At 43.0% G+C, this 25271-nt stretch overlaps 1 protein-coding gene across 9 annotated transcripts in view; it reads left to right on the forward strand.

Moving 5' to 3' along the window:
• The window catches only part of NRF1 (nuclear respiratory factor 1), a 75136-nt gene extending 51151 nt beyond the window's left edge, over nt 1–23985 (forward strand). For 5 of the 9 annotated variants that reach the window (XM_044279982.1, XM_044279977.1, XM_044279978.1 and 2 more), the window contains exons 10-11: nt 6468–6607; nt 7681–8271. In XM_044279982.1, the coding sequence (XP_044135917.1) occupies nt 6468–6607; nt 7681–7880 (340 nt within the window). In that variant the 3' untranslated portion in view covers nt 7881–8271. Of the gene's footprint in view, nt 1–6467; nt 6608–7267; nt 7326–7680; nt 8272–20232 lie in introns of those variants that run through there. The other 4 variants (XM_044279986.1, XM_044279984.1, XM_044279985.1 and 1 more) reach the window with 4 other exon arrangements.
• Nucleotides 23986–25271: the final 1286 nt, after the last annotated feature.

Below are 25271 nucleotides of genomic sequence, written 5' to 3' on the forward strand. Positions count from 1 at the left end.
GTCATCCACAGTTCCCCCATAACAGTGTCTGTCATCCACAGTTCCCCCATAACAGTGTCTGTCATCCACAGTTCCCCCCATAACAGTGTCTGTCATCCACAGTTCCCCCATAACAGTGTCTGTCATCCACAGTTCCCCCCATAACAGTGTCTGTCATCCACAGTTCCCCCATAACAGTGTCTGTCATCCACAGTTCCCCCCATAACAGTGTCTGTCATCCACAGTTCCCCCCATAACAGTGTCTGTCATCCACAGTTCCCCCCATAACAGTGTCTGTCATCCACAGTTCCCCCATAACAGTGTCTGTCATCCACAGTTCCCCCCATAACAGTGTCTGTCATCCACAGTTCCCCCATAACAGTGTCTGTCATCCACAGTTCCCCCATAACAGTGTCTGTCATCCACAGTTCCCCCATAACAGTGTCTCGTCATCCACAGTTTCCCCCCATAACAGTGTCTGTCATCCACAGTTCCCCCCCATAACAGTGTCTGTCATCACAGTTCCCCCCATAACAGTGTCTGTCATCCACAGTTCCCCCCCCATAACAGTGTCTGTCATCCACAGTTCCCCCCATAACAGTGTCTGTCATCAACACCACAGTTCCCCCCATAACAGTGTCTGTCATCCACAGTTCCCCCCATAACAGTGTCTGTCATCCACAGTTCCCCCATAACAGTGTCTGTCATCCACAGTTTCCCCCCATAACAGTGTCTGTCATCCACAGTTCCCCCCATAACAGTGTCTCTGTCATCCACAGTTCCCCCCATAACAGTGTCTGTCATCCACAGTTCCCCCCATAACAGTGTCTGTCATCCACAGTTCCCCCCCATAACAGTGTCTGTCATCCACAGTTCCCCCCATAACAGTGTCTGTCATCCACAGTTCCCCCCATAACAGTGTCTGTCATCCACAGTTCCCCCCATAACAGTGTCTGTCATCCACAGTTCCCCCCCATAACAGTGTCTGTCATCCACAGTTCCCCCCATAACAGTGTCTGTCATCCACAGTTCCCCCCATAACAGTGTCTGTCATCCACAGTTCCCCCCATAACAGTGTCTGTCATCCACAGTTCCCCCCATAACAGTGTCTGTCATCCACAGTTCCCCCCATAACAGTGTCTGTCATCCACAGTTTCCCCCCATAACAGTGTCTGTCATCCACAGTTCCCCCCATAACAGTGTCTGTCATCCACAGTTCCCCCCATAACAGTGTCTGTCATCCACAGTTCCCCCCATAACAGTGTCTGTCATCCACAGTTCCCCCCATAACAGTGTCTGTCATCCACAGTTCCCCCCATAACAGTGTCTGTCATCCACAGTTCCCCCCATAACAGTGTCTGTCATCCACAGTTCCCCCCATAACAGTGTCTGTCATCCACAGTTCCCCCCCCATAACAGTGTCTGTCATCCACAGTTCCCCCCATAACAGTGTCTGTCATCCACAGTTCCCCCCATAACAGTGTCTGTCATCCACAGTTCCCCCCATAACAGTGTCTGTCATCCACAGTTCCCCCCATAACAGTGTCTGTCATCCACAGTTCCCCCCATACAGTGTCTGTCATCCACAGTTCCCCCCATAACAGTGTCTGTCATCCACAGTTCCCCCCATAACAGTGTCTGTCATCCACAGTTCCCCCCATAACAGTGTCTGTCATCCACAGTTCCCCCCATAACAGTGTCTGTCATCCACAGTTCCCCCCATAACAGTGTCTGTCATCCACAGTTCCCCCCATAACAGTGTCTGTCATCCACAGTTCCCCCCATAACAGTGTCTGTCATCCACAGTTCCCCCATAACAGTGTCTGTCATCCACAGTTTCCCCCCTAACAGTGTCTGTCATCCACAGTTCCCCCCATAACAGTGTCTGTCATCCACAGTTCCCCCCCATAACAGTGTCTGTCATCCACAGTTCCCCCCATAACAGTGTCTGTCATCCACAGTTCCCCCCATAACAGTGTCTGTCATCCACAGTTCCCCCCATAACAGTGTCTGTCATCCACAGTTCCCCCCATAACAGTGTCTGTCATCCACAGTTCCCCCCATAACGGTGTCTGTCATCCACAGTTCCCCCCATAACGGTGTCTGTCATCCACAGTTCCCCCCATAACGGTGTCTGTCATCCACAGTTCCCCCCATAACGGTGTCTGTCATCCACAGTTCCCCCCATTAACGGTGTCTGTCATCCACAGTTCCCCCCATAACGGTGTCTGTCATCCACAGTTCCCCCCATAACGGTGTCTGTCATCCACAGTTCCCCCCATAACGGTGTCTGTCATCCACAGTTCCCCCCATAACGGTGTCTGTCATCCACAGTTCCCCCCATAACGGTGTCTGTCATCCACAGTTCCCCCCATAACGGTGTCTGTCATCCACAGTTCCCCCCATAACGGTGTCTGTCATCCACAGTTCCCCCCCATAACGGTGTCTGTCATCCACAGTTCCCCCCATAACGGTGTCTGTCATCCACAGTTCCCCCCATAACGGTGTCTGTCATCCACAGATCCCCCCATAACGGTGTCTGTCATCCACAGATCCCCCCATAACGGTGTCTGTCATCCACAGATCCCCCCATAACGGTGTCTGTCATCCACAGTTCCCCCCATAACGGTGTCTGTCATCCACAGATCCCCCCATAACGGTGTCTGTCATCCACAGATCCCCCCATAACGGTGTCTGTCATCCACAGATCCCCCCATAACGGTGTCTGTCATCCACAGATCCCCCCATAACGGTGTCTGTCATCCACAGATCCCCCCATAACGGTGTCTGTCATCCACAGATCCCCCCATAACAGTGTCTGTCATCCACAGTTCCCCCCATAACAGTGTCTGTCATCCACAGTTCCCCCCATAACAGTGTCTGTCATCCACAGTTCCCCCCATAACAGTGTCTGTCATCCACAGTTCCCCCCATAACAGTGTCAGTCATCCACAGATCCCCAGTAATAGTGCCATCCACAGACCACCTAGTTCCAAACCCACCAAACCCACAGTACACCTTTTGGTTAAAAAATTTTTTTTTCTTATTTTCCTCCCCAAAAACCTAGGTGCGTCTTATACGCCGGTGCGTCTTATACGGCGAAAAATACGGTAAATAAAATATCTCTCCAAAAGATGGCAGGGCAGCACTCCTCACTTCAAGTGATGCAAATGATTCAGGTGCCAGCATTTTCCCCTGGGGTCCAAACACAATCCAAATAAATGTAACGCAGAAAATAAAAAATGTATTCAACACAGGCCTGTATAAACACGTGTTGAATACATTTTTTCACTTTTTATCTAAGGAGTGCTGCGTTACATTTATTTGGATTGTTTATATATATAATATTTTTCTCTGAAAAATAGAGCAGCACTCCAGGATTGCAGTAAAAAAATAGTGGTGTTCACCAGTTAGTGACGCAATGTTTCGGCTCCAACATAAAGCCGAAACGTCGCGTCACTAATAGGTGAATAAACACAATTTTTTTTTACTGCAATCCTGGAGTGCTGCTCTATTTTTCAGCAATACATTTTGGGTAAGCCTCTCCCCTTGAGCTAGCACCCACTTCCATTAATGGTTGGTGCTGCCATAGATAGATAGAGATAGAGATCTATATATATCTAATACAAGGAGTAAAACCTATTTTCCGGAAGCAGACAACTTGATGATTGTCATTGCCTTGACAGACCGTTGACAACCATGTCCACCTTCATGTTTATTTAAAAACTTAATCAAAACAAACATTTGCTCCTGAAACTCATTCAAGCAGAAGTTTACACATATAAACATATATCTATTATTCTACCCCAAAAAAATACAAGATGTGCGGAGTTCATACATACCACACGTCTACATTTAGTGTTGAGCGAAGATTTTGGACCTAGATTTTTCAACTTGAAAACCATTTTAAAACTTGAATTCGAAGTTGGCTTCGGGACCAAGGTACCAGCCGAGGCCAACTTCAGATTCAAGTTTTAGAATTAAAGTTATTCAACAAAGTCTCTTGCGGCTTCGGAGATAACGAATCTCGTCTTGGTGGCGCCCATACATTTCAATGCTGTAGAGAGATGCATCTCCCCGCACAGCATTCAAACAAAGTTTTGACCAAAGCGACTTCAGTTCTATGATCCGAAGCTCACTTCTCTCTCAACGCTACATTCAATGGTGCATGTGTCACTCAGATGCAGACTTTTGCATGCAAGTATTGGGAATGATGTAGGCTATAATTTTCCATGCCGCCATACAAATTGTAATCATAATGAACAATTAAAAATTCCTGAACCTCATATAATGCATTATCTGAGGCTGCTTTTAGAGAAGTAAAATAAGGGTGCTTTATTGGACTGAACCTCCTGAGTTAGAGCGCCATAACTCTGGTTCTGAAGAACCGTGGGAGTTTCATGTGTTGCACCCATATATGGGCACACAAAAAAAATCCTCTGTTGTACACCTCGCTGAAAAGTGGTTAAATATGGTTATTTATTTATTTTTTAAACTGTAATCGAAAATTATCATTTATGGCAACAGTCAATGAGCGGAAATGTCTGTCAGAAAATATAATAGATATTCATCTCAAGTACCGGTAATAGATCCTTACGACTGCCTCATACTAACTCTGTGCTCCAAGAAACCAGCAGTACAATTAGGGCTGCAGTAAATGATTATTTTAGTAATCGAGTATTCTATCGATTATTTTTTAAAAAAAAAAATTCCTTTATAAAAACTCATCAGACCCCCTGCCATCAGTCCCCAACACCCTTTGTTCCCCACTGTGCGATCAGCCCAAGTGCATCAGCTCTGCCCCCACACAGTGCCCCATCAGCTCTGCCCCCACGCTCCTCCTGACGCCCCATCAGCTCTGCCCCCACACAGTGCCCCATCAGCTCTGCCCCCACACAGTGCCCCATCAGCTCTGCCCCCACACAGTGCCCCATCAGCTCTGCCCCCACACAGTGCCCCATCAGCTCTGCCCCCACACAGTGCCCCATCAGCTCTGCCCCCACACAGTGCCCCATCAGCTCTGCCCCCACGCTCCTCCTGACGCCCCATCAGCTCTGCCCCCACGCTCCTCCTGACGCCCCATCAGCTCTGCCCCCACGCTCCTCCTGACGCCCCATCAGCTCTGCCCCCACGCTCCTCCTGACGCCCCATCAGCTCTGCCCCCACGCTCCTCCTGACGCCCGGTCTGCACAGCGTCACTGGTTTCTATGACGCTGTGCACTCCATGCGCCTGGCCTTAGTTGCGCCCCACCCCCTCGGTTTCACCAACTTGCCTTTCCAGCAGGCGTGCTGCCGACACTCCATCGTTCTGCGCTGCTCTGCTCCTGACGTCACACAGTGCGTCAGGTCACGGCGTGCGTACGTCAGGAGGTCAGAGCAGCGCAGGACCATGGACGTACTGTGGATTGTCCGGAGGCCGCCTGCTGGAAAGGTGAGTATTGCAGGCCAGCGGGAGACCACGGAGCAGGAGTAATAGCAAGCGCTTCACTCCCGCTCCGTGGTCACATAACACAAACGAATCCTCGATGCAAAAAATTTGCATCGAGGATTATTTTGTGTCGAATTACTCGATTAAATCGAGTAATCGTTTCAGCCCTAAGTACAATGTATTGAGAGGACTCCTTAGTTCATGTACATAATGGAGAGGAGTCCTCTCAATGCATTTTACTGCTGGATTGTGGGAGCACAGAGTATGAAGATAAAAATGACATAACCGGACTTAGCGGTGTATAAAGTGACACTAACTCTAGATTGGACGGGTTTTGGTGCTGACAGATTCCCTTTAAAGGATCTGCTGTTAATGTCTTGGGGACACCTTCAGAGATCTGGTAGAGTCCATGCCTTGATATGTCGCAGCAAGTTTTGCGACAGGAGGGGAACCTGCTGTTGTCATGGCTAATCATTTTATATCAGCATTGTCTGATGCCTGGAATAGTGTGAGACCCCTTAATTCAATCATTGTAAAAGGGCTAAAATGTTCTCTAACTGAAAGCCCCTTTTTTACACTTGCCAAGCATTTACCCGATAATCGCTAACAAGTGTTTGTAAGAATGCCCGGTAGCCATAATCTGCCGGTGCTGCCGATTTTATCCTATGAGCGTTTCAGTCTAAACGGCCTCTGGTGCCAGAAACTGATTCTGTATGGGGACGAGTGATGTCATTAGTGATCACTCCTCCCCATACAGTGGAGGAGATCACTGCATGAAAATGCAGAGGTCTCCTCCACTGATGAGCAGGTGATTGCCAGGAAGGAACGCTTCATTCCCTACAATCATCGGCTCAATTGTGCAGTGTAATGGAGTCTTTAATTTTGTAGCAGGCTTAGCCTAGCAGTATTTTACATCCATTGTTGGGTTGTGCTTTCAAATAAGGAAGAGGCTACCATTTGATTGGTAGCCGTGGTAAAAGGAAGAAAGCCTTATGTTGTGTGAAGTTTTACTCTGGTAGAAGGGCTTATTTAATGTGGTATTTGTTTTTTTTCCATGTTGACTGTCCAATTACAGTGAAGCAGCGGCTCATGCAGTAGCGACATTGGCAGAAGCCACACTACAGGGAGGAGGGCAGATCGTTTTGTCAGGGGAGACTGCGGCAGCTGTTGGAGCATTGACTGGAGTACAGGATGCCAATGGTAAGAGCCAGGCTTTATTTGGGTGTGATGATGCATTACACATTTGCTTTCAGAGGCAAAAACAGGGTTTCCCTTTTGATGAGGAGTCCCTGTCTGGTAAGCACTGTGTGGCAGAATTCTGCTAGTAAAACCAGATCTACTGGTTGTCTGGATAAACTGGTGGCAGCCTTCGCTATACTGCTTACCAGGCTGGTGGCATTTACTGATGGTGCACTACCAGCCCTTCCACACCCAGCCCCTCAAATAGAGGTCTGAAGAGCCCCTGTCAGCGAAATACACATTATCTGTATCGCAACAAATGTGCAGTTAAAAGGATATGAGGCTAAGTTCACACACAGTTTTTACTGTGCTGAAAAATGCAGATTCTTCAGTATTCTGCTTTCGGATTTTTTCTGCAGCGATTTTTATGCCAATGATGTTTTTAATTTAGTTTTTTTTCCACGGTTTTTAAAACCACAAGCAGAAAAAAACGTAAAGTGGTTTTACCATTGAAATTGGTCAAGATGATTTGCAAGCATTTTCAGTGTGGAATCCATGCCAAAAAGCACATCTGAAAAACTCTGTGTGAACAGACCCTTCTAATAATTTTTGGGATCCATTTATTTAAACAAGTTCTTTTGAGATTTTATTTGACTCATTAAGTATTTGAGTTGTGTCCAGTTTTGCAGCTCATTCCCATTCAAGTCATTGGTGCTGGCCGGCTCCGGCAGAAATAAAGGTATGGTTTTTACTTTTGCTGTAAATCCTACCTGTAGGAAAAAGTAATGCGCACACAAATTGCATACATGAATGGAAAATGGAAAAATGTTCTGCATTTTTTTTTTTTTAGCAGAATTTAGTCATTTCAACTAGTCTTCAACTATATTAATGGAGCTGCCTCTGAGCTGTCGTAGATTTCTGTTTAGGCGTGCGGACTGCCAGGGAAGGCCTGCCCCTTATAATAATGCGCAGAAAGCACTGGTCTTAATAAATTTCCCCCGCTGTGTATAAAAAGGTGACCGAAACCACAGGGCGCTAAAAAAAAAAAAAAGTTATTTTGTTCTGTTTTTATTTATTTTTTTATTTTACTGCAGACATTATCATCACTGTCCCCAGTGGGGCTCACAATCTAAGTTCCCTATCATTATGTCTTTGGAGTGAGGGAGGAAACCGGAGTACTCGGAGGAAACCCCCGCAAACACGGGGAGAACATACAAACTCCATGCAGATGTTGTCCATGGTTGGATTTGACCCTCAACCTCCAGCTCTGCAAGGCACCAGTGCTAACCACTGAGCCACCATGCTGTAAAAAATGGCAGTACAAACTTGCTTGCATGAACAACATTTTCACTTTTTTTTTTTTTTTTTTTTTTTTTTTTAAATGCGTGCTTCATGACTCTATTTCCTCAGTTATGTAAATAATTGTCCCCTTTTTTACGGGGATTTATTTTTGTATGTAATTTTATTTTAGTATTTTTTTTATGCCTGTGAAAGTCATTTTTTTATTTTTATTTTTTAAAGGGAAAAGTGCAACTAAAATACTTTAAAAAAAATTATCCCCTTTCCATAACACATAATGTATGTGTGGATTATTGCCGAGTGGGGCTAGAAGCTGCAGTGTGATGATGGTGTTTATTATTATTTATTTTTAATTACTGATTTCTCCTGTAACTGGGGCTGATATATTAAAGAGAACCTGTCACATTGAACATGGTGTCTGTGTTGTATGCAACATGTTATAGAGCAGGAGCAGCTGAATAAGTTGATATATTTTTTTTTGGGGGGAGGAGGAAGATTCAGTAGAAGGGTATGGCCACACGGCGACGTTTCGTGCAATAGCAAGACGCAGAAAAGTCATGTCAAACGAACATGTGTGACTTATCTGTAACATGCTGTAGCGTGACTATTTTAGAACTGTGATTTGGCTGTGAAAACACAGCCAAGCGGCAGATGAGTCGCGTATTGCTTGCGACTTACATTGGTCAGTGGAGTAAAAGTTACGTGCAACTCAAAATCTTACTGCAACTGTAGCAGCATGTCGCTTGTCACATTGCAACACCATTGACAAACATTCCATGAAATGTTGCATGACTTTCTTGTGGCAGTGTAGCCAAACCCTTACTTGTAATATATTTATATTCCTGGAGACGTTCCTGTTCCCATCAGTGACTGACAGCTATCCATGTATACACAGCCGTAGAGGGAAGGATGTCAATCAGGGATAGGACCGCCTCCTGGACTTCAAAGCCCAGAATGAGCAGGACTCTAAATGAATGAAATCAAGTTTTACTGAATCTTTTCCCACTAAACTATATATCAGTCCTCTCCTCTCCTGCTCTCTACAACCTGCTGATTCACATGCTTTTTCTTTTAGCAAAGGGAGAACACAACAGACTTAAATTGCCTTTTTGTAACTCTATTTTGCTATTAATGTCATTAAATTTTGCGGTGCGTTTCCCTTTTCTGGAAGAAAGCGCACTGTAAAAGCAGGTATGTTGCAAAAACCTCTTTATTTTTTTTGTTAGCATCGCACTGCAGCGATGTGTGGCAGCACCCTTTTGCTATGGCAATCTCTTCTCTGTGCTGCAAATTATGAAAGAGGTGAAGTGGAAGCAGACATGTTGGGGTACAACCACACGGCGGCCGCTTTAAGATGGGTGTAGCAGGCTGTAATTAAACTAATGTGGACAGCACTGCTTAGTGCACAATGATTCTGCATCGTTAATGGATGCACGGCACCCGCAATACAATGCATCCGCAACCCAAGCGCACCATGTGGTCGTTCCCTTGCTAAAACAGATTTTGAAGGAATTAGCCAAGAGGAGCTTTAAATCCAACATCCAGTTTGCCAGGACCAGAGTGATTAGTTTAATTTGAGTGTAGCCTCTAAATAAGCGGTTAAGAAAATAAGACAAATTAACCCTTATTCAATATTAGAAAAAAATAATCTGCACATCTCTTCATCAGACACATAGGGTTTTTGTCTGTGCTGCCTTATAGAGTCTGTCACCAACCTGACCGGTTTTAAACCAATTTTATAGTTCAGTGGGGCCCAAAGACATGACACCGATATTAGCTTGTTTAGTATTTCAGATCCTCCAAATCGCCCAAAAGTATTTTTTATGATATGCTAATGAGCCATCGCAAGTGCCCAGCGGAGGAGAGTTTGCTGCAAGTGCCCAGCCCCCCCCCCGCCTTACACGCTCTTAACTCTGTGTGCCTAACCCCAGTCTCATACCTTCACCCACCCATTACCGCCAGGCATGCGCAGTGCTCTTGCCCACTGAGAGGCACAGAGAGATGCAGTGGGCATGTGCCGATATCTCTGGCTCAGCGTTGATGCACGAAGGCACAGGATTTGGGCTACAGGGAAAAATGATGTCACACAGACACCGCACTGGCCGGAGAACACTGGGGATTGGAGGATCTGAAAAACGAAACAAAGGTAACATCTGTTTCATGTTTTTGTGTCCCACTGAACTATGTCATCAGTTTAAGGCTAGTTTCACGCCTCCGTTGTGAATTCCGGCAGGCTGTTCTAGCAGACATTGCTGGGAATCTGCTGGACACAAACCGAAGCATGCAGTCTCCATATTGTCTACCGGAATCAGCCGGATGTGTGGACGAGGTGAATTCTGCTAGGACAGACAAAACCGTGTGAAGCTAGCCTAAAACTTTATCAGGTTGGTGACAGGCTCCCTTTAAGGGAACTGTGAGGAATAATGCCATTGGAGGTTTTACTGAACAGTCGTTTTATTGTAAGGTTGGATAAATGGCTGTTTATAGTCTTTGCTCCTGATCTCTAGCTTATATACCATTAAGAAAATTGATATCCAAAAATTATAATGATGGGGAAAAAATGTTTTTGGCAGCCCAGCAACCTTCAGTAGGAAATGGCTCATGACGTTAGGTTCCAGAAACAGATCCTTCGGTGTATTAAATGCATAAATGTAATAATTCTGCTGGAAATCCACTGCATGTGGGATTGCGCTGTGGATTCACACACTGGATTTGGTGACATCCACAGCATGCTTTGGTTTTTCCATGTAGAAATACAGAATTTTGCTCCAGTCTTGTCCCGGTCCTCCGTGCTGCCTCCCAGTTTTTCCTTGTTCCTGACCTCAGTGTTGACATGCAGCCAAGCATGGGCATAGTCACATGCTCTGCTGCAGCCAGTCACTGGCTTCAGCAGTGACGTGGCCAATAACCACACATTGACTGCAGCAGTGCATTTGATCATGGTCATGCTGCACCGGATGTCAACACTGCAGGGACCAGAACGTAGGGAACGCAGTGGGAGCAGGCCTTTAGGTGGATTGCTGACTTTAAAGGTTGTTCAGCAAACTGACTATTGGGATACGGTCACATCTATAGAAATAAATCTCTTTTTATTGAGTTCCCATAGTATCTAGCCATGTATTGCACTGCAATTTAACATGATTGGCCTGAGTTCAGTGTGAACTGAGCACGCACCAAGTTTGTGTATGAGAGGCTGGCCTGTAAGTGATTCTATTCTACCCTGTGGTTGCATTTTCTGGCTTGCAGTCTTGCTATTCCTTGATGGGTGTGTAGAAGGTCCTGATGGCGTTCCTCCTCCCCACATACCGCAGTGCAGTGGGATGGTGCTGTCCTGATTCCCCTCTCCTCATGACCTTCCCAGCCTCTGACAGCTTGCTATGCTATAAAGCAGCTCATGTGACTGCAGTAATCCGGAGCCAGTAAACAGCTGTGCAGGAACATAGCAAGATGAATCGAGCCCATTGTTCCGCACTGCAGACCTGTCTCCGGCAGGCTTTCCTCAGCCTTTTCATGCAGTAACATAAACTAAGTGCCCTGCCAGATTGTACCTGCTGGTGGGGTCACTCTGAGTAGGGATCATTGGGATCACCATCGTTCCCACCCGTGGTACAGTATAGACAATACCACACCTTCTCCCCACCCAATACCTATAGTGAGCGTGAGTATAAAGATGTAGCCATGACAAGGGCAGTGCACAGATTGAGGTAGCTAAAAGGAATATACTTCATAGGTAGTTTCTAATTGCTTGATTACATGGATGCTTTTAATAAAGTGGACAGGTTGTGCGTCTCATGCACGTTTCCCCTCTTAGGTTCAGAAGATGGTAAACTTCAGGTCCCTGTCTCGTAGTCATCTCCAGTCAGGCAAATTTGATAGGGTACTTTCACACTTGCATTGTGAAGATCAGGCAGGCAGTTCCGTCGCCGGAACTGCCTGCCAGATCCAGAAATCCGTGTGCAAACGGATAGCGTTTGTAGACGGATCTGTTTAACAAATGCATTGAAACACGTCTCTCCAGTGTCATCTGGGAAAAACGGATCCAGTATTTTTTTTAATTTTTTTTTTTTTTTGCATTTTTAAAGGTCTGCGGATCAGTTTTGCCGGAACACTTGGTGACGCATACGGCATTAATGCATTTGAATGGAAAATAATTCCGGATCCGGCATTCCGGCAAGTGTTCCGGAATTTTGGACGGAGAAAATACAGCAGAATGTTGCGGTATTTCTCCGGCCAAATACTGTACCGTAAGAGTGACTGAACTGAAGGCATCCTGATGCATACTGAATGGATTAGTCTCCATTCAGAATGCATTAGGATAAAACTGATCAGTATTGAGCCCCTAGGATGGAACTCGATACCGGAAAAGAATAACGCTAGTGTGAAAGTACCCTTATTGTGTTTTGATAGCATAATAGTTATACTCGGTCCCTGGATGTCTCCAGCAGTCTTCCGGGTCCCATACTGTAAGCTTCCATACGGACATGGTCACATGCACAGCTGCAGCCAAATACTGGCTTTAGCAGTGATATGTCCCTAGACGCAGGAGTGCACCAGGTGGGGGCAGCCAAAGGGCCATGGGCTTAGGGGAAGGGGTTAGGTTAAGAAATTGGCATTTGGGAGGTAGGGGCACCATTTTAGTTTTTGCCTCAGGCAGCAGAAAGGCTAGGTGCACCCCTGCCTATACGGTAACTGTCCCCAGCAGTGATGTGCTGTTGGGGACATGTGACAGCTGAGGCCAGTTATTAGTGTTGATAACGAATATTCGAATTGCGAATTTTAATCGCGAATATCGGCACTTCGAGAATTCGCGAATATTTAGAATATCGCAAAATATATTCGTAATTGCGAATATTCGTTTTTTGTGAAAATATCAGTTCATGCGAATTTTTATGCGAAAAAAAAAATGCGAATTTCATGCAAATTTTCGCAATCAAGAAAATAATGCCTGGAGATCATGAATTCGCGAATCCTTGAATATATGGCGAATATTCGCCCAAATATTCGCGAAATATCGCGAATTCGAATATTGCCCCTGCTGCTCATCACTACCAGTTATTGGAGCAAGTGAGGTTTTTTTTTTGGTTTTTTTTCTGCCAACAGATACAATAGGCAGCTATTGTTAGTTAACAATGTCCAAAGAGATTGGACAACCCCTTTAACATCCTAGTTTTTATTGGGCTTCTTTAGGAGGAATTAACACGCAGCAGATTTAATGTGGAAATTCCTGTGACTGTCCCATTCATCTGAATAAGTGTACATGAACATATTTTTTTCCTGTGTCATTCCTTTATTTATTTATTTATTTGCGTCCCGTATGCGGAACCATTTGCTTCAATGGGGCCACAAAAAACAGAAGTGACTCGATGTGCATTCTGTGTTGGCATTACCGAGAAGGATATGACTGTTCTATTAGGGGCTGGACTTTCTGGTCCTCAAAATGCGGAGTGCTCACGGGTGGTATCTGTGTTTTGCAGATCCGCAATTTGTGGACCACAAAACATCCAATGGTCGTGTGCATGAGCCCTAAAGGTTGCAGTAAGCAGCCACATTCACATAAATAGAAGATAAGTGTGTAGGCTGGACTGGCACTCTGTATGTGTGGAGTAATACGGATAAAATACAATAAAATGGTAAAAATACAATATAATGTAAAGTGATCACACAATTTAATTATAATAACATTGAAATGCCAAAATATATGGCTAAAAAGAAACGCTGCGCGGCACAATAGAATACTGCAATAACAATCAAGAAAGTGATCTAGGTGTGATCACAATATGTCCTTGAAAGTGACGATATTCAATGGTATTCTTGGATATAAGACAAAGAAAAATGCAGGTTGTGAGTCCTTTTTTCTTCAGATATTGTATAAGCAGAAGTGCCACATTGAATCTGTAATAATGATATATGTCCGTATTGCAGAGGACTTTTACATAGAGCGGGTAGTCAGAAAAGACTTTTCAGTCAATTATGGTCCCATTCAATTTGCAGATAAAGTGCTGTATGCTCTGAGATAGCAAAAGGTCTTACCTTAACCCGGATGGTTTTCAAGGTAGATGTAATTACCGTATAGCTGGTTCAGCCCGGTCTTCTACTGTATGTGTGTACCAACGCTGGAGTAGCGTGGTCTCCGGCGTGCTCCTGGCTTAGTCCGCAACAAGGTATCGTGAAGGCGGATAGCTGGATTGTTTGTATCCCAGGGCGCCGCGTCTCACGTGGTGTGTGACGTAGTCTTAGTCCGTGACTGTATCCGGGTATCGCGAGAACTCTGCTCGGCGATTTTTTAAATAGGAAATTTTTTCGGAGCGCTCCAATTTTTGAAAGGATAGTTTCAGACTTTATAGCATCTGTAGAAAGGCCTTTGAATAGAGTGGGAGCTATCAGCTGTTTACGCCAAACGCGTTTCGGGGACCTCTTCCCCTTCTTCAGTGGCAGCTGATCTCCCAAATTTAAGGTTGGCTTTATATAGATCCATCAGAGAAAACTAAAAGGCGGCCTGGATTCAAAATTTCGAATGGATATCCAATTGTCTATGAAGAGTTTTATATGCGCTTTTAATGCGTTAATTTCTCTGCCTTTGCGTTTTTCTGATATGTTGTATATGATGTTTAATCTGATTTACCTCATAAGGAATAAATATTGCAGCTTATTTATTTTAATAAAAATATACACATAATAGCTAAAACAATAAATATTATATAAAATGATTAAAACGTGTTTAAATATATTTCTTTAGTACAAAAGAATAGTATAATATCTAGTAGAATACATAGTAGTATGATGTTGCGTGATGGTAGAGAATGTTACATGGTGATAGAATGTTGCATTCTATCACCATGTAACATTCTCTACCATCACGCAACATCATACTACTATGTATTCTACTAGATATTATACTATTCTTTTGTACTAAAGAAATATATTTAAACACGTTTTAATCATTTTAGATAATATTTATTGTTTTAGCTATTATGTGTATATTTTTATTAAAATAAATAAGCTGCAATATTTATTCCTTATGAGGTAAATCAGATTAAACATCATATACAACATATCAGAAAAACGCAAAGGCAGAGAAATTAACGCATTAAAAGCGCATATAAAACTCTTCATAGACAATTGGATATCCATTCGAAATTTTGAATCCAGGCCGCCTTTTAGTTTTCTCTGATGGATCTATATAAAGCCAACCTTAAATTTGGGAGATCAGCTGCCACTGAAGAAGGGGAAGAGGTCCCCGAAACGCGTTTGGCGTAAACAGCTGATAGCTCCCACTCTATTCAAAGGCCTTTCTACAGATGCTATAAAGTCTGAAACTATCCTTTCAAAAATTGGAGCGCTCCGAAAAAATTTCCTATTTAAAAAATCGCCGAGCAGAGTTCTCGCGATACCCGGATACAGTCACGGACTAAGACTACGTCACACACCACGTGAGACGCGGCGCCTGGGATACAAACAATCCAGCTATCCGCCTTCACGATACCTTGTTGCGGACTAAGCCAGGAGCACGCCGGAGACCACGCTACTCCAGCGTTGGTACACACATACAGTAGAAGACCGGGCTGAACCAGCTATACGGTAATTACATCTACCTTGAAAACCATCCGGGTTAAGGTAAGACCTTTTGCTATTTCAGAGCATACAGCACTTTATCTGCAAATTGAATGGGACCATAATTGACTGAAAAGTCTTTTCTGACTACCCGCTCTATGTAAAAGTCCTCTGCAATACGGACATATATCATTATTACAGATTCAATGTGGCACTTCTGCTTATACAATATCTGAAGAAAAAAGGACTCACAACCTGCATTTTTCTTTGTCTTATATCCAAGAATACCATTGAATATCGTCACTTTCAAGGACATATTGTGATCACACCTAGATCACTTTCTTGATTGTTATTGCAGTATTCTATTGTGCCGCGCAGCGTTTCTTTTTAGCCATTTATTTTTAGCCATATATTTTGGCATTTCAATGTTATTATAATTAAATTGTGTGATCACTTTACATTATATTGTATTTTTACCATTTTATTGTATTTTATCCGTATTACTCCACACATACAGAGTGCCAGTCCAGCCTACACACTTATCTTCTATTATTCCTTCCTGTACGGGTGATAGTCTTCTGGCCTAGAGCACCTGGTCCTAATTGCTTAGGAGTGAGCTATTCCTGTTCTTTACATTCACATAAATGCAGCTGACTTTGTCACAGAAATTTCTGCCATGAATGCTGCATGTGAAATCATCCAAAAGGTCCTTTAACACAGGCACATTTTGTGCCCCGAAACAAGCGTTAATCGACTATATAGCAAAGTACGTTGGCGTTCGTTAAGCCCCCTTTACGGTGAACAATCATCAGCAGTGTATGTGCCTGCGCTATCATTCATAAATAATAATAAAAAAGGTGAGCTGATTCTCCCATTATATACTATGGACAGGCAGAATCTGCATAACCATTACATTTCTAAAGTCCTCCTCAAATACTGGCTATTATTCAGTGAACAGTCAATGGGGGAATTTATCATGAGGGGGATATTTGAAGTCTGTTTTGCATGAGTATAAGTTGTACTTTGTCACATTCATCAAATGTCACATGTTTTCGATACATTTGTCTCATCCTTAAGCCTAAGGCCAGCTTCATATCTGCGTTGTGAATTCTGGCAGACTGTTGCAGCTGAGGAACACACTGTTGGAATTCACTGTAACATCTGAAAGCCATCATACATTCCGGGTCCTGTTATAGTGAATGGGGATCTGGTGGTGCACGGTTATACAGTGAACTCCGGTAGTCTTTTCCTCTGCCGGATCAGACTGCCAGAGTTCATAACGCAAATATTAACGCAACACTTTTGTCTAGAAAAGCTACTCCAGTTTTCCTACTCTAACTTGTACTGGAATGATATTTGTGAAATTTAAGTCTCAGTAATAAATCTGGAAACTCATTAACATAGCTAAACATGCCCATATTTCAAAACTGGAGCAAGTGGTGTAAATGCAAAAAAAAGTTTAAAAAAAAAAATTGCGCAAGTAAAAAAAATTCACGAAAGGCCTCATTTTGTGACTTTTTGAGGACATTATATGTGTGATAAATCAGGACTATATGTTAAAAAAAATAATATATGAACTAAAATGATCCTCATTATCTCAGTGCACTACAAGGTGGGGACGTGATTGGACAACAAGTAGCCAACATTATGTTGTTTAGGCTGCATTCACACGACCGTATAAATGAGTCTGCATCCGTTCCGCAATTTTGCGGAACTGGTGCAGACCCATTTATTTGTATGGGCCACAAAAGATGCAGACAGCACACGTGTGCTGTCCACATCCGTTGCTTTGTGCCTGTCCTATTCTTGTCCGCAATTGTAGACGGAACTGTGTGGCAGAACGCACATGTGTCCGTGTTTTGCGGATCCGCAAAACACCATGTTTGTGTGAATGTAGCCTTATTCTCTCAGTTCTGATCAGTTATCTCTGGTGGTAATTAATATTTTCTGCTATATCAGCACAAGTATATATGGAGCACAGATTGCTCCAGCAGTTTATGGCATTTGTGACTTGGTGAGTTGGCTATCTGAGTTGGAGAGACGCAAGCGTCTTTTAATAAAACTGAAAGGGTCTTAATCCACCACTTTGGATTATGAACATGTGCAGACTAGATTAGCCTAATCAAAGCCCCATGCCTGACCAGATGCAGTGTCGGGACAATCACAAACCTGATTAATACTTGTCAAGGGCTTAATCACTCCACTGTCTGCTGAGTTTTAATACCAGGCAATGCTGGTGCCGTCAGCCTGCGGGCTGCCATCACTGGACTGCAGGAATGTAAAGGCTGCAATCTTCCTTTAATAAAACATTCCCTATTAATTAGATTATTAATCTATGTTCAGTATACCATACTTAAGATGGATGCAAACACTATATTTGGTACCAAAATGCAGGACCATGCTGTATTGTGATTAAAGGGGTTATCCGACCCCTAAAATGCCTCCCCATACGCCCGGCCTCTGACAGAGGTTATACATACTCTGCGCCTCTGACACCTGCACGGCCGCCGCCGCATCTCCCCATTGCGTGGATGAAAACATCCGGCTTCGGGACCCTCGACTGGTCCTTTCCTCAGTGGTCAAAAAAACTAAAACACTGACCACTAAGGAAGGGACCATTCGAGGGTCCCGAAATGCGTTTGGTGCAGGAAGACCCCCCAATATTGACGCTGCAGTGAAGGACGTGAAAATTAAAAGCGAAACGCAGCGCTCCGCAACGTTCTCAGCTGAAAGCATGAGAGGACTTTACTTACCAGCGTCTGCGCTGCATGATCTGCAATCATTACGGCACTCAGCTCATATCATCACCCAGTGGACGCAACCAAACAGACACTATACCTGAAGTAAGATCGCTCTAAGCCGAGCAACACATGGGACGCCATGGCCGGCATGAGATTCAGATCCCTCAGCATCTAATCGTAAGTTAGTGGGTATACACCCATATACATAAAAAGGGGGAAACGGATGTTATTTGTACATGAATTACTGCAGCCACAGCATCAGCCGTGATAATTCTCAGGTTCCAAATAAGTGAACATTAAGAAGGGATTTCTGGCCCAAATCCGCTTCACTGCTAGTACAATATAACTTTATAGCCTATAATATACATCTCCATTTTATTACAAAAATGTCACAAGAACGGACATTGTTACATCAATATTGCATCAATTAATGAATATATATCTCAATATTTGGGGACTATTCCTATGACTGTTGGATCATCCACATTACACATTGGATTATCCTTATTTGTGGTGCACGATCAGATGCACTACAAGTTCCACATTACTTATATGCACTTTTTGTGATTTCCTCACTAATATTGTTTGTTTTTGTATTTATTATATTCCCGTCTCGATTTTTAATTGAATACATTTTAATGTGTCTTTATTATAATGTAATTGGCCTTTCTTTGGGCGGACATTATAGAATAAAGTTTATATTTTTAGCTATATGTCCCAGTGTGATTCTGGAGAGAGCGCCAATCATTTATTTATATTACAGTAGTATTAATTAGTTCCTTGGTGCCAATACTGTGATTATAATCTAAAATGTTATCTGCCTCTAACTGTGTCTGATTGTTTCAGCTACAGAGCAAACAGCAGTTATTAAAATGTCAATGTAACAATAAATGTGATTTTTCTTTTGTATTTTTTTTAGCTTGTTTTACTTGTATTTTTCATTCATTTAGGTATATGTGTGTGCATCAATGGTTAGAACCGTCTTAATTAAAATCCTATTAGGATCGATGGTGTGTAACGATCAGTGTAGGCCATATCCTATACACTAGGATAAACACTTGTGAATGGGTTATAAGCCAGTTTGGCAGTTCTTTTATCTGGCTTAGTGTAAAAAGAACACCTGTCATCAGTAGTGACATCATTGAGACTGACTCCCAGTAGCTGGTATTTCTGAATAAGGCATTTGTATGGCAACTCTATTTTTGATATCATATGCATAGCTCTCAGATAAATCCCATATCGATACATGAATCTGAAATACAACCCAGATAGATTTCATGGCCTAGAGAGACATAGAGATCAGAGTATCTATCGATCTATCTATCTATCTGTTGGTCACTACAATGATAATAATGACCAATTTCTATATATATATTTTTCCTTTCCACCTGCAGACAGCTCCCCAACTTCCCCCCTCCTCCTCCAGACTGAAGGGATCTAGAGATATGGGCTTTGTATTGTTTGAAAGCAGACATTCCAAGCTTTAAAAAAAAATACCAAAATCACAGCATCTTATCTTCAGTACATGGGAAGATATCACTGTTAGAAATCCCCCCCCCCCCTGTTTATTCCTGACTTGGTTTTTGACAGTGATATCTCCTGCTTCTGATGTGCTAATGCTGCCAGCTTACAGGTTGATTTCCTTTTCATCTTTTTAGTTGAAGATCCGCCAATTCTCAGGCTTCTCTCTTCTGCTATCCAAGATGGCCACACAGCTTCTCCGACTATCTGGTGCACACGGTCACTCTAGACGCTTTCTACTTTTCCTCTTGACTTGGCAAGTACTATTCACGTGAGCAGTGCTGGCCAATACAAAGGCAGCAGGAAGTGTCTTGGACTATCAAATGCCTAGAGTTCATTATCTGTATGGCCATCGTGGATGGCAGAAGAGGGGTTTGGGAACTGTCAGATTTGCAGCTGACATATCTGCTTGAACAGGAGGGTCACATTAGGTTGACTGATAACCTCTTGTATGGGTTAAGCTTAGACATTCTTTCAACCTTGTAACTGGGAACTAACTCTGTATCAATAAATTAATGTTTTTTTCCATTACAGGACTAGTACAGATACCAGTCAGTATGTACCAGACGGTGGTCACGAGCCTCACGCAGGGTAATGGACCAGTGCAAGTTGCCATGGCCCCAGTCACTGCAAGGATATCGGATTCTACGGTCACGGTGGATGGGCAGGCAGTAGAAGTAGTTACTTTAGAACAGTGACGTTCTCGCCAAAGAAGATTTTTGATGTAATTTCCCGTCTCACTCTTGTTCCCAGTGTTATGAACAGAGTGGTTTTAGAGACTTCTGCAGACCCTGCCATTGCTTGGACCCCTGCCCCACTTTATTTTTCTCATCCATGGAAAGTGCTTGACCATGTAATAGTCTGTTTTTTCCTCGTTTAATTTATTTCAATAAAAGAAGCATCAAGCGTATGCGTATTTAACACCTTCAGGTTACATTGGGCAGGCGGTGCACTGTGGAGGATCGCCTTGATGACTGTTTACCTTGGTTCTTAACTGACTGTTTCCTACCATTGGTATGATGGACTACTTTGGAATCGAAGACTTTACTGGTTTTATTGTGCCCCGTTGTTGGATTATTAATGATGATTTCTAAAAAGAGGAATCCCACTGTTCTCCGCTTGCTGCTGGTACTTGTAGTTAAAGAATGTGGCGGCACTGGTTTACCTAATCTTGGGATAGAGAGTTCTGCAAAAATTATTCATAATGGTCCCTACAACATTACAACCTTCACAAATCCAGGACTTTCACAAAGCATCTTAATAATAATGTTTTGACTCTATGGAAGGAGGTTCTGGAACTTGCCTAAGCGTTATCCTTCATTGGTGCTTGGAATAAGCAGATGCATGTGTATACTCTGGAGAAAAAAAAAAAAAAAAAAAAACTCTTTTGGGCTGGAAACAATTAACCCCAAGCATTCTCACCTTTGTGTTTTACTCCACTCACACTTTGTAATGTGTCCCCATGTATGGTCTAGCATTTTTTTGATAGTCTGTTACTATTAATCCTGTGCCATCGCTGCTGCCCATTTGATACTCATGGTTCTTTTGTTTTACTTTTAGATGTTTATTTGCCATACATGAAATGACATAGGACATTTATAGTGTATCTACAGGGTTTAACAGTTTAGTTATTTTAAAATGTATCTTATAATGTACAAGTAGAATATTTTTCTATAGCTGGAAGCTTAACCTGCCTTGAACAAGACTTTTACACACTGTGGGAGATTTATCAAGATTGGTGTGTGGCACACCAGTCTTTATACTCCGTGCTGCCGGAGGATGCACTTAATGTATGACAAGGCGCAGGCTTAGTCATAAATTAGGCGCATCCTACGTCACTCCGTGTGTCTAAACTGAAATCGATGGCAGCTAGTAGCTGCAATAGATTTCAGTCTGCATTTACACCACAAAGGTGACATAAAAGAAGATAAATGTGTTATGCCCACTGGCCCTATGCTCCTCCCACCCTCATCACACCCCTGTATGGGAAGGTGCTGAGGGTAGCGTAGAAACGCTATATGCAACTAAAATTAGTCGCAGTGGTGTTTAAAAGTCCTGGACATGAGGTTTGCTTTTTATTTTTGTTTTTTTCCATCAAAAACTGGCATGGAGGAATGATTAATTCCCCTCACCATCTCCAGAAAGCAAATACATCTGTCATAGGACTTCTGATAAATACCCTTCAAGGGAACCTGTCACATTAGGACATGCGGTATAACGTGCCAGCTCCATGTTCTAGGGCAGGGGAAACTGAACAGATATATAGTTTTATTGGAAAAGCTTCAGTGATTATGCACGCTTGTACAGGAAAGGTGAGTAACCAAGAAGTCCCAGTCTATGCTTAGCACTCTTAAGCACAGAAAGAGCAGAGATTTAATTGAAAGGTATATTTCAATCTGTTCAGCGTTTCCTGCTCTATACCTTACTGCACATAGATTGCAGTGCAATTCCAATGTTTCCTTTTACGCCGATTTATAGGTTAGACATTGGGGGCATTTCAGCAGCCAGTGGCTAATCATGCGGCTGCCCGAAAACAAAGTAGCACAGTGTTATCTTGGCATCACTGCCACTTTGTTCTGTCGATTGCCATAGATTTGTCTCTGGCCTATCGGACATTGGTGGTATATCGCAAGACAGTCCCATTAAATGTTCAATGCAGTGATGCTAAGTGAGCCAGCAGCTTACCCACTGGGATAGAGATCAGCAACCTCTGTACTCTGGATGTGCTGAATACTCTATTCACTTCTGGTAGCTTTAAGAACAGCTGAGCAAGTGTGCATGCTGGGAGCTGTAGTTTTACAGTTCTAGAGTGCTGAACTAGACGCAAGCACTTTAAAAGTAATACTGCAGCTGCTTCTCACTCGGAGCGATTTGGTAATACCAGTGGAAGGGAAAAGTGGAGTGGTAGACTATGGCAGACGATCAAATTCCACAGAACAGCTGAAGATTTTGATTTTTTTTTTGCCAAATCTGTTAAATTGATGACTCAAGCTATGTGCCCACGATACAGCTGAAAACTGTGCTGGCATGCAGTGTTACTACAAATCGGCATGGTTTTTTTATCTCAGCCGCACTATCCACACTGTGTTCAGCATTAGTAGTCATTCAGAAGGCCGTAATGCGGGCGCAGGTTAGTGTCCATATTAGTCGTAACTCCTGGCCTGACTGGTGGTTTAGTGAGCTGAACTTGGTGTCCTAGATCCCTATGATGCTGTTAGTTTGGGTCATTAGACTTGGGCTGGAATTTGCGGTTAAAATGCTGCCACCTATATGAGGTCTTACCTGGAGTTACCACATAAAAGGCACAAAAAACACTAGCCTGGGCCTAAGCAGAGTGCAGAGGCCTCATGCACATAACTGTATCTGTTTAGCATTCTGTAAATTGCGTATCCGAAAACATAGATACCCGCCATGATCATCCAGCATTTTCCCATTCCGTATGTCCCACCCTATGTTAAAAATACCTCTTGTCCACAAGACAGACAAGAATAGGATATGTTTCATTTTTTTTTTTTTTGCAGAACGGACACATTATGTGGACAGCAAATTGCATCCTGTCCTCATTTTTTGTAAATCGGATGCAGACCATAAATACAGTCGCGTGCATGGGGCTCAATGCTGTGGTTCTAGGGTGGTAGTGGTAATTGGGGATGAGCGAATTTCTTGTTATGAAATTTGTTTGCACTTTGTATGCTGGAGTCCTCTCCTCCATAACAGAAACGGGTTGGATTCATTATGCAGCCCATAGACTTCTATTATGTCGGAATGAATAACTGCCTCTAAAGGCATTCCATAATAGAACAGAGTTATGGTCCGTGGTAACGGAATCCATAACGCAATTCTGCTTTTTACCACCAAACGAATTTCAAAATATGAAATTTGCTCATCTCTTGTGGTAATGAATACACTTTAATCCATTAATTTCATAATCTACTTGTCTTCATTTCAAGTGAACGCTTTTCATGACGGCTGGGTGAATTTTCTTGTCATTCTGTATGTTATCCTATAACTAAAAATATCATCATGCCAAAGATATTTGCAGCAGTACTGTCGTTTTTCTTCTTGGCACTCTTTCAGCAACTGCTTTGCAGTTAAGGCTACTTTCACACTGGCGTTTCTGGGTCCGCCTGTGAGATCCGTTTTAAGGCTCTCACAGTTTAGCTCCATTGCATTCTGAATAGATAAGGATCCGTTCAGAATGCCTCAGTTTGGCTCTGTTCAGCCTCCATTCCGCTCTGGAGGCAGACACCAAAACACTCCTTGCAGCGTTTTGATGTCCGCCTGACTATGCGGAGCCAAACGGATCCGTCCTGACTTACAATGTAAGTCAATGGGGACAGATCCGTTTTCACTGACACAATATGGTGCAATTGAAAACAGATCCGCCTCCCATTGACTTTAAGTGCAAGTCAAAACGGATCAGTTTGCATTATCATGAACAAAAGAAATATATATATTTTATTTAAATTTTTTTGTTCATGGCAATGCAAACGGCTCCGCACCTAACGCAGGTGTGAAAGTAGCCTTGAGGGTATTTTTTTTTTTTAGCTTGGAGGTTACCTGATTTTCCATTTCCAGTGTATTTTTAGCTTTCTACGTCATTTGTTTTAAATATTTAAATAACCATGGGGAGATAATGGTCACTCGTAATAACCAACAAATGGGTACCCAATTATAAATACAAGAAAAACTGAATTAGTGGGTGACCTCAATTAAGACTTAACTTTTAATACATCATTAAAATAATATACCCAAAAGGAAGCGGAAGGGTGCAACACTTATCACGAGTCACTCAATGGTGAATAAATACAGTATTGCTATTTTAGTGCCAGGGGGGATAGAGAGGGGAGGGTAAAACTGGGTCTCTTCCACCTAGTAAGCCCTCCTCTAATGATCCTCTACGCTGGGGATAAACAAGCTCATCCTAAACAGGGCGATGCCACTGCATGTCTCCTTCCTCCTAGTGTAACCCTGAATATCCCTATGCCGCGCCAATTGACTGCGCAGCTTCGGCGGGGAAAAGGAACAAGCGGAGGAACTGACACCTGGCACAACAAAAGGAAACACAAAGATATAGCTACATAAAGCAAATACACAGGTATATAATGTCCTGCCCAAGCATAGACATGTAATTATGCACAGAAAATCAAGCAGTATATAGCTATGTCCCAGTACCACTCTGCCCAGCGCGTTTCATTGGCCTTCCGCTTCCTTTTGGGCATTTTATTTGAATGATGTATTAAGTTAAGTCTTGAGGTCACCCACAAATATTTAATCATGAAATAAAACCCATATGTTGGTGTTGATAGCAATCATTGTGTAGTTTGATGAGGACAGGTTAGTCGCTTTTTTCGGGTTTGCTAAATGTGACGCAGGTTGAAATATCTCAATGTAAGGGCCCAACGATGAAGTATCTGCAAAGCTCCGTGAATAAACCTTATGTTTGTTTTATATTGTAAATACATTGTGAATATAATGGTATAATTCTAAAATGTTTTACTCCCCAATTATTATTATTTTTTTTTTAGGATGGTGGTTAAAAGAAATCTGAAAGTGAAGCTCTGCCATTTGAT

Source organism: Bufo gargarizans, chromosome 2 (genome assembly GCF_014858855.1).
Source record: "Bufo gargarizans isolate SCDJY-AF-19 chromosome 2, ASM1485885v1, whole genome shotgun sequence".
NCBI classification, from domain to species: domain Eukaryota; kingdom Metazoa; phylum Chordata; class Amphibia; order Anura; family Bufonidae; genus Bufo; species Bufo gargarizans.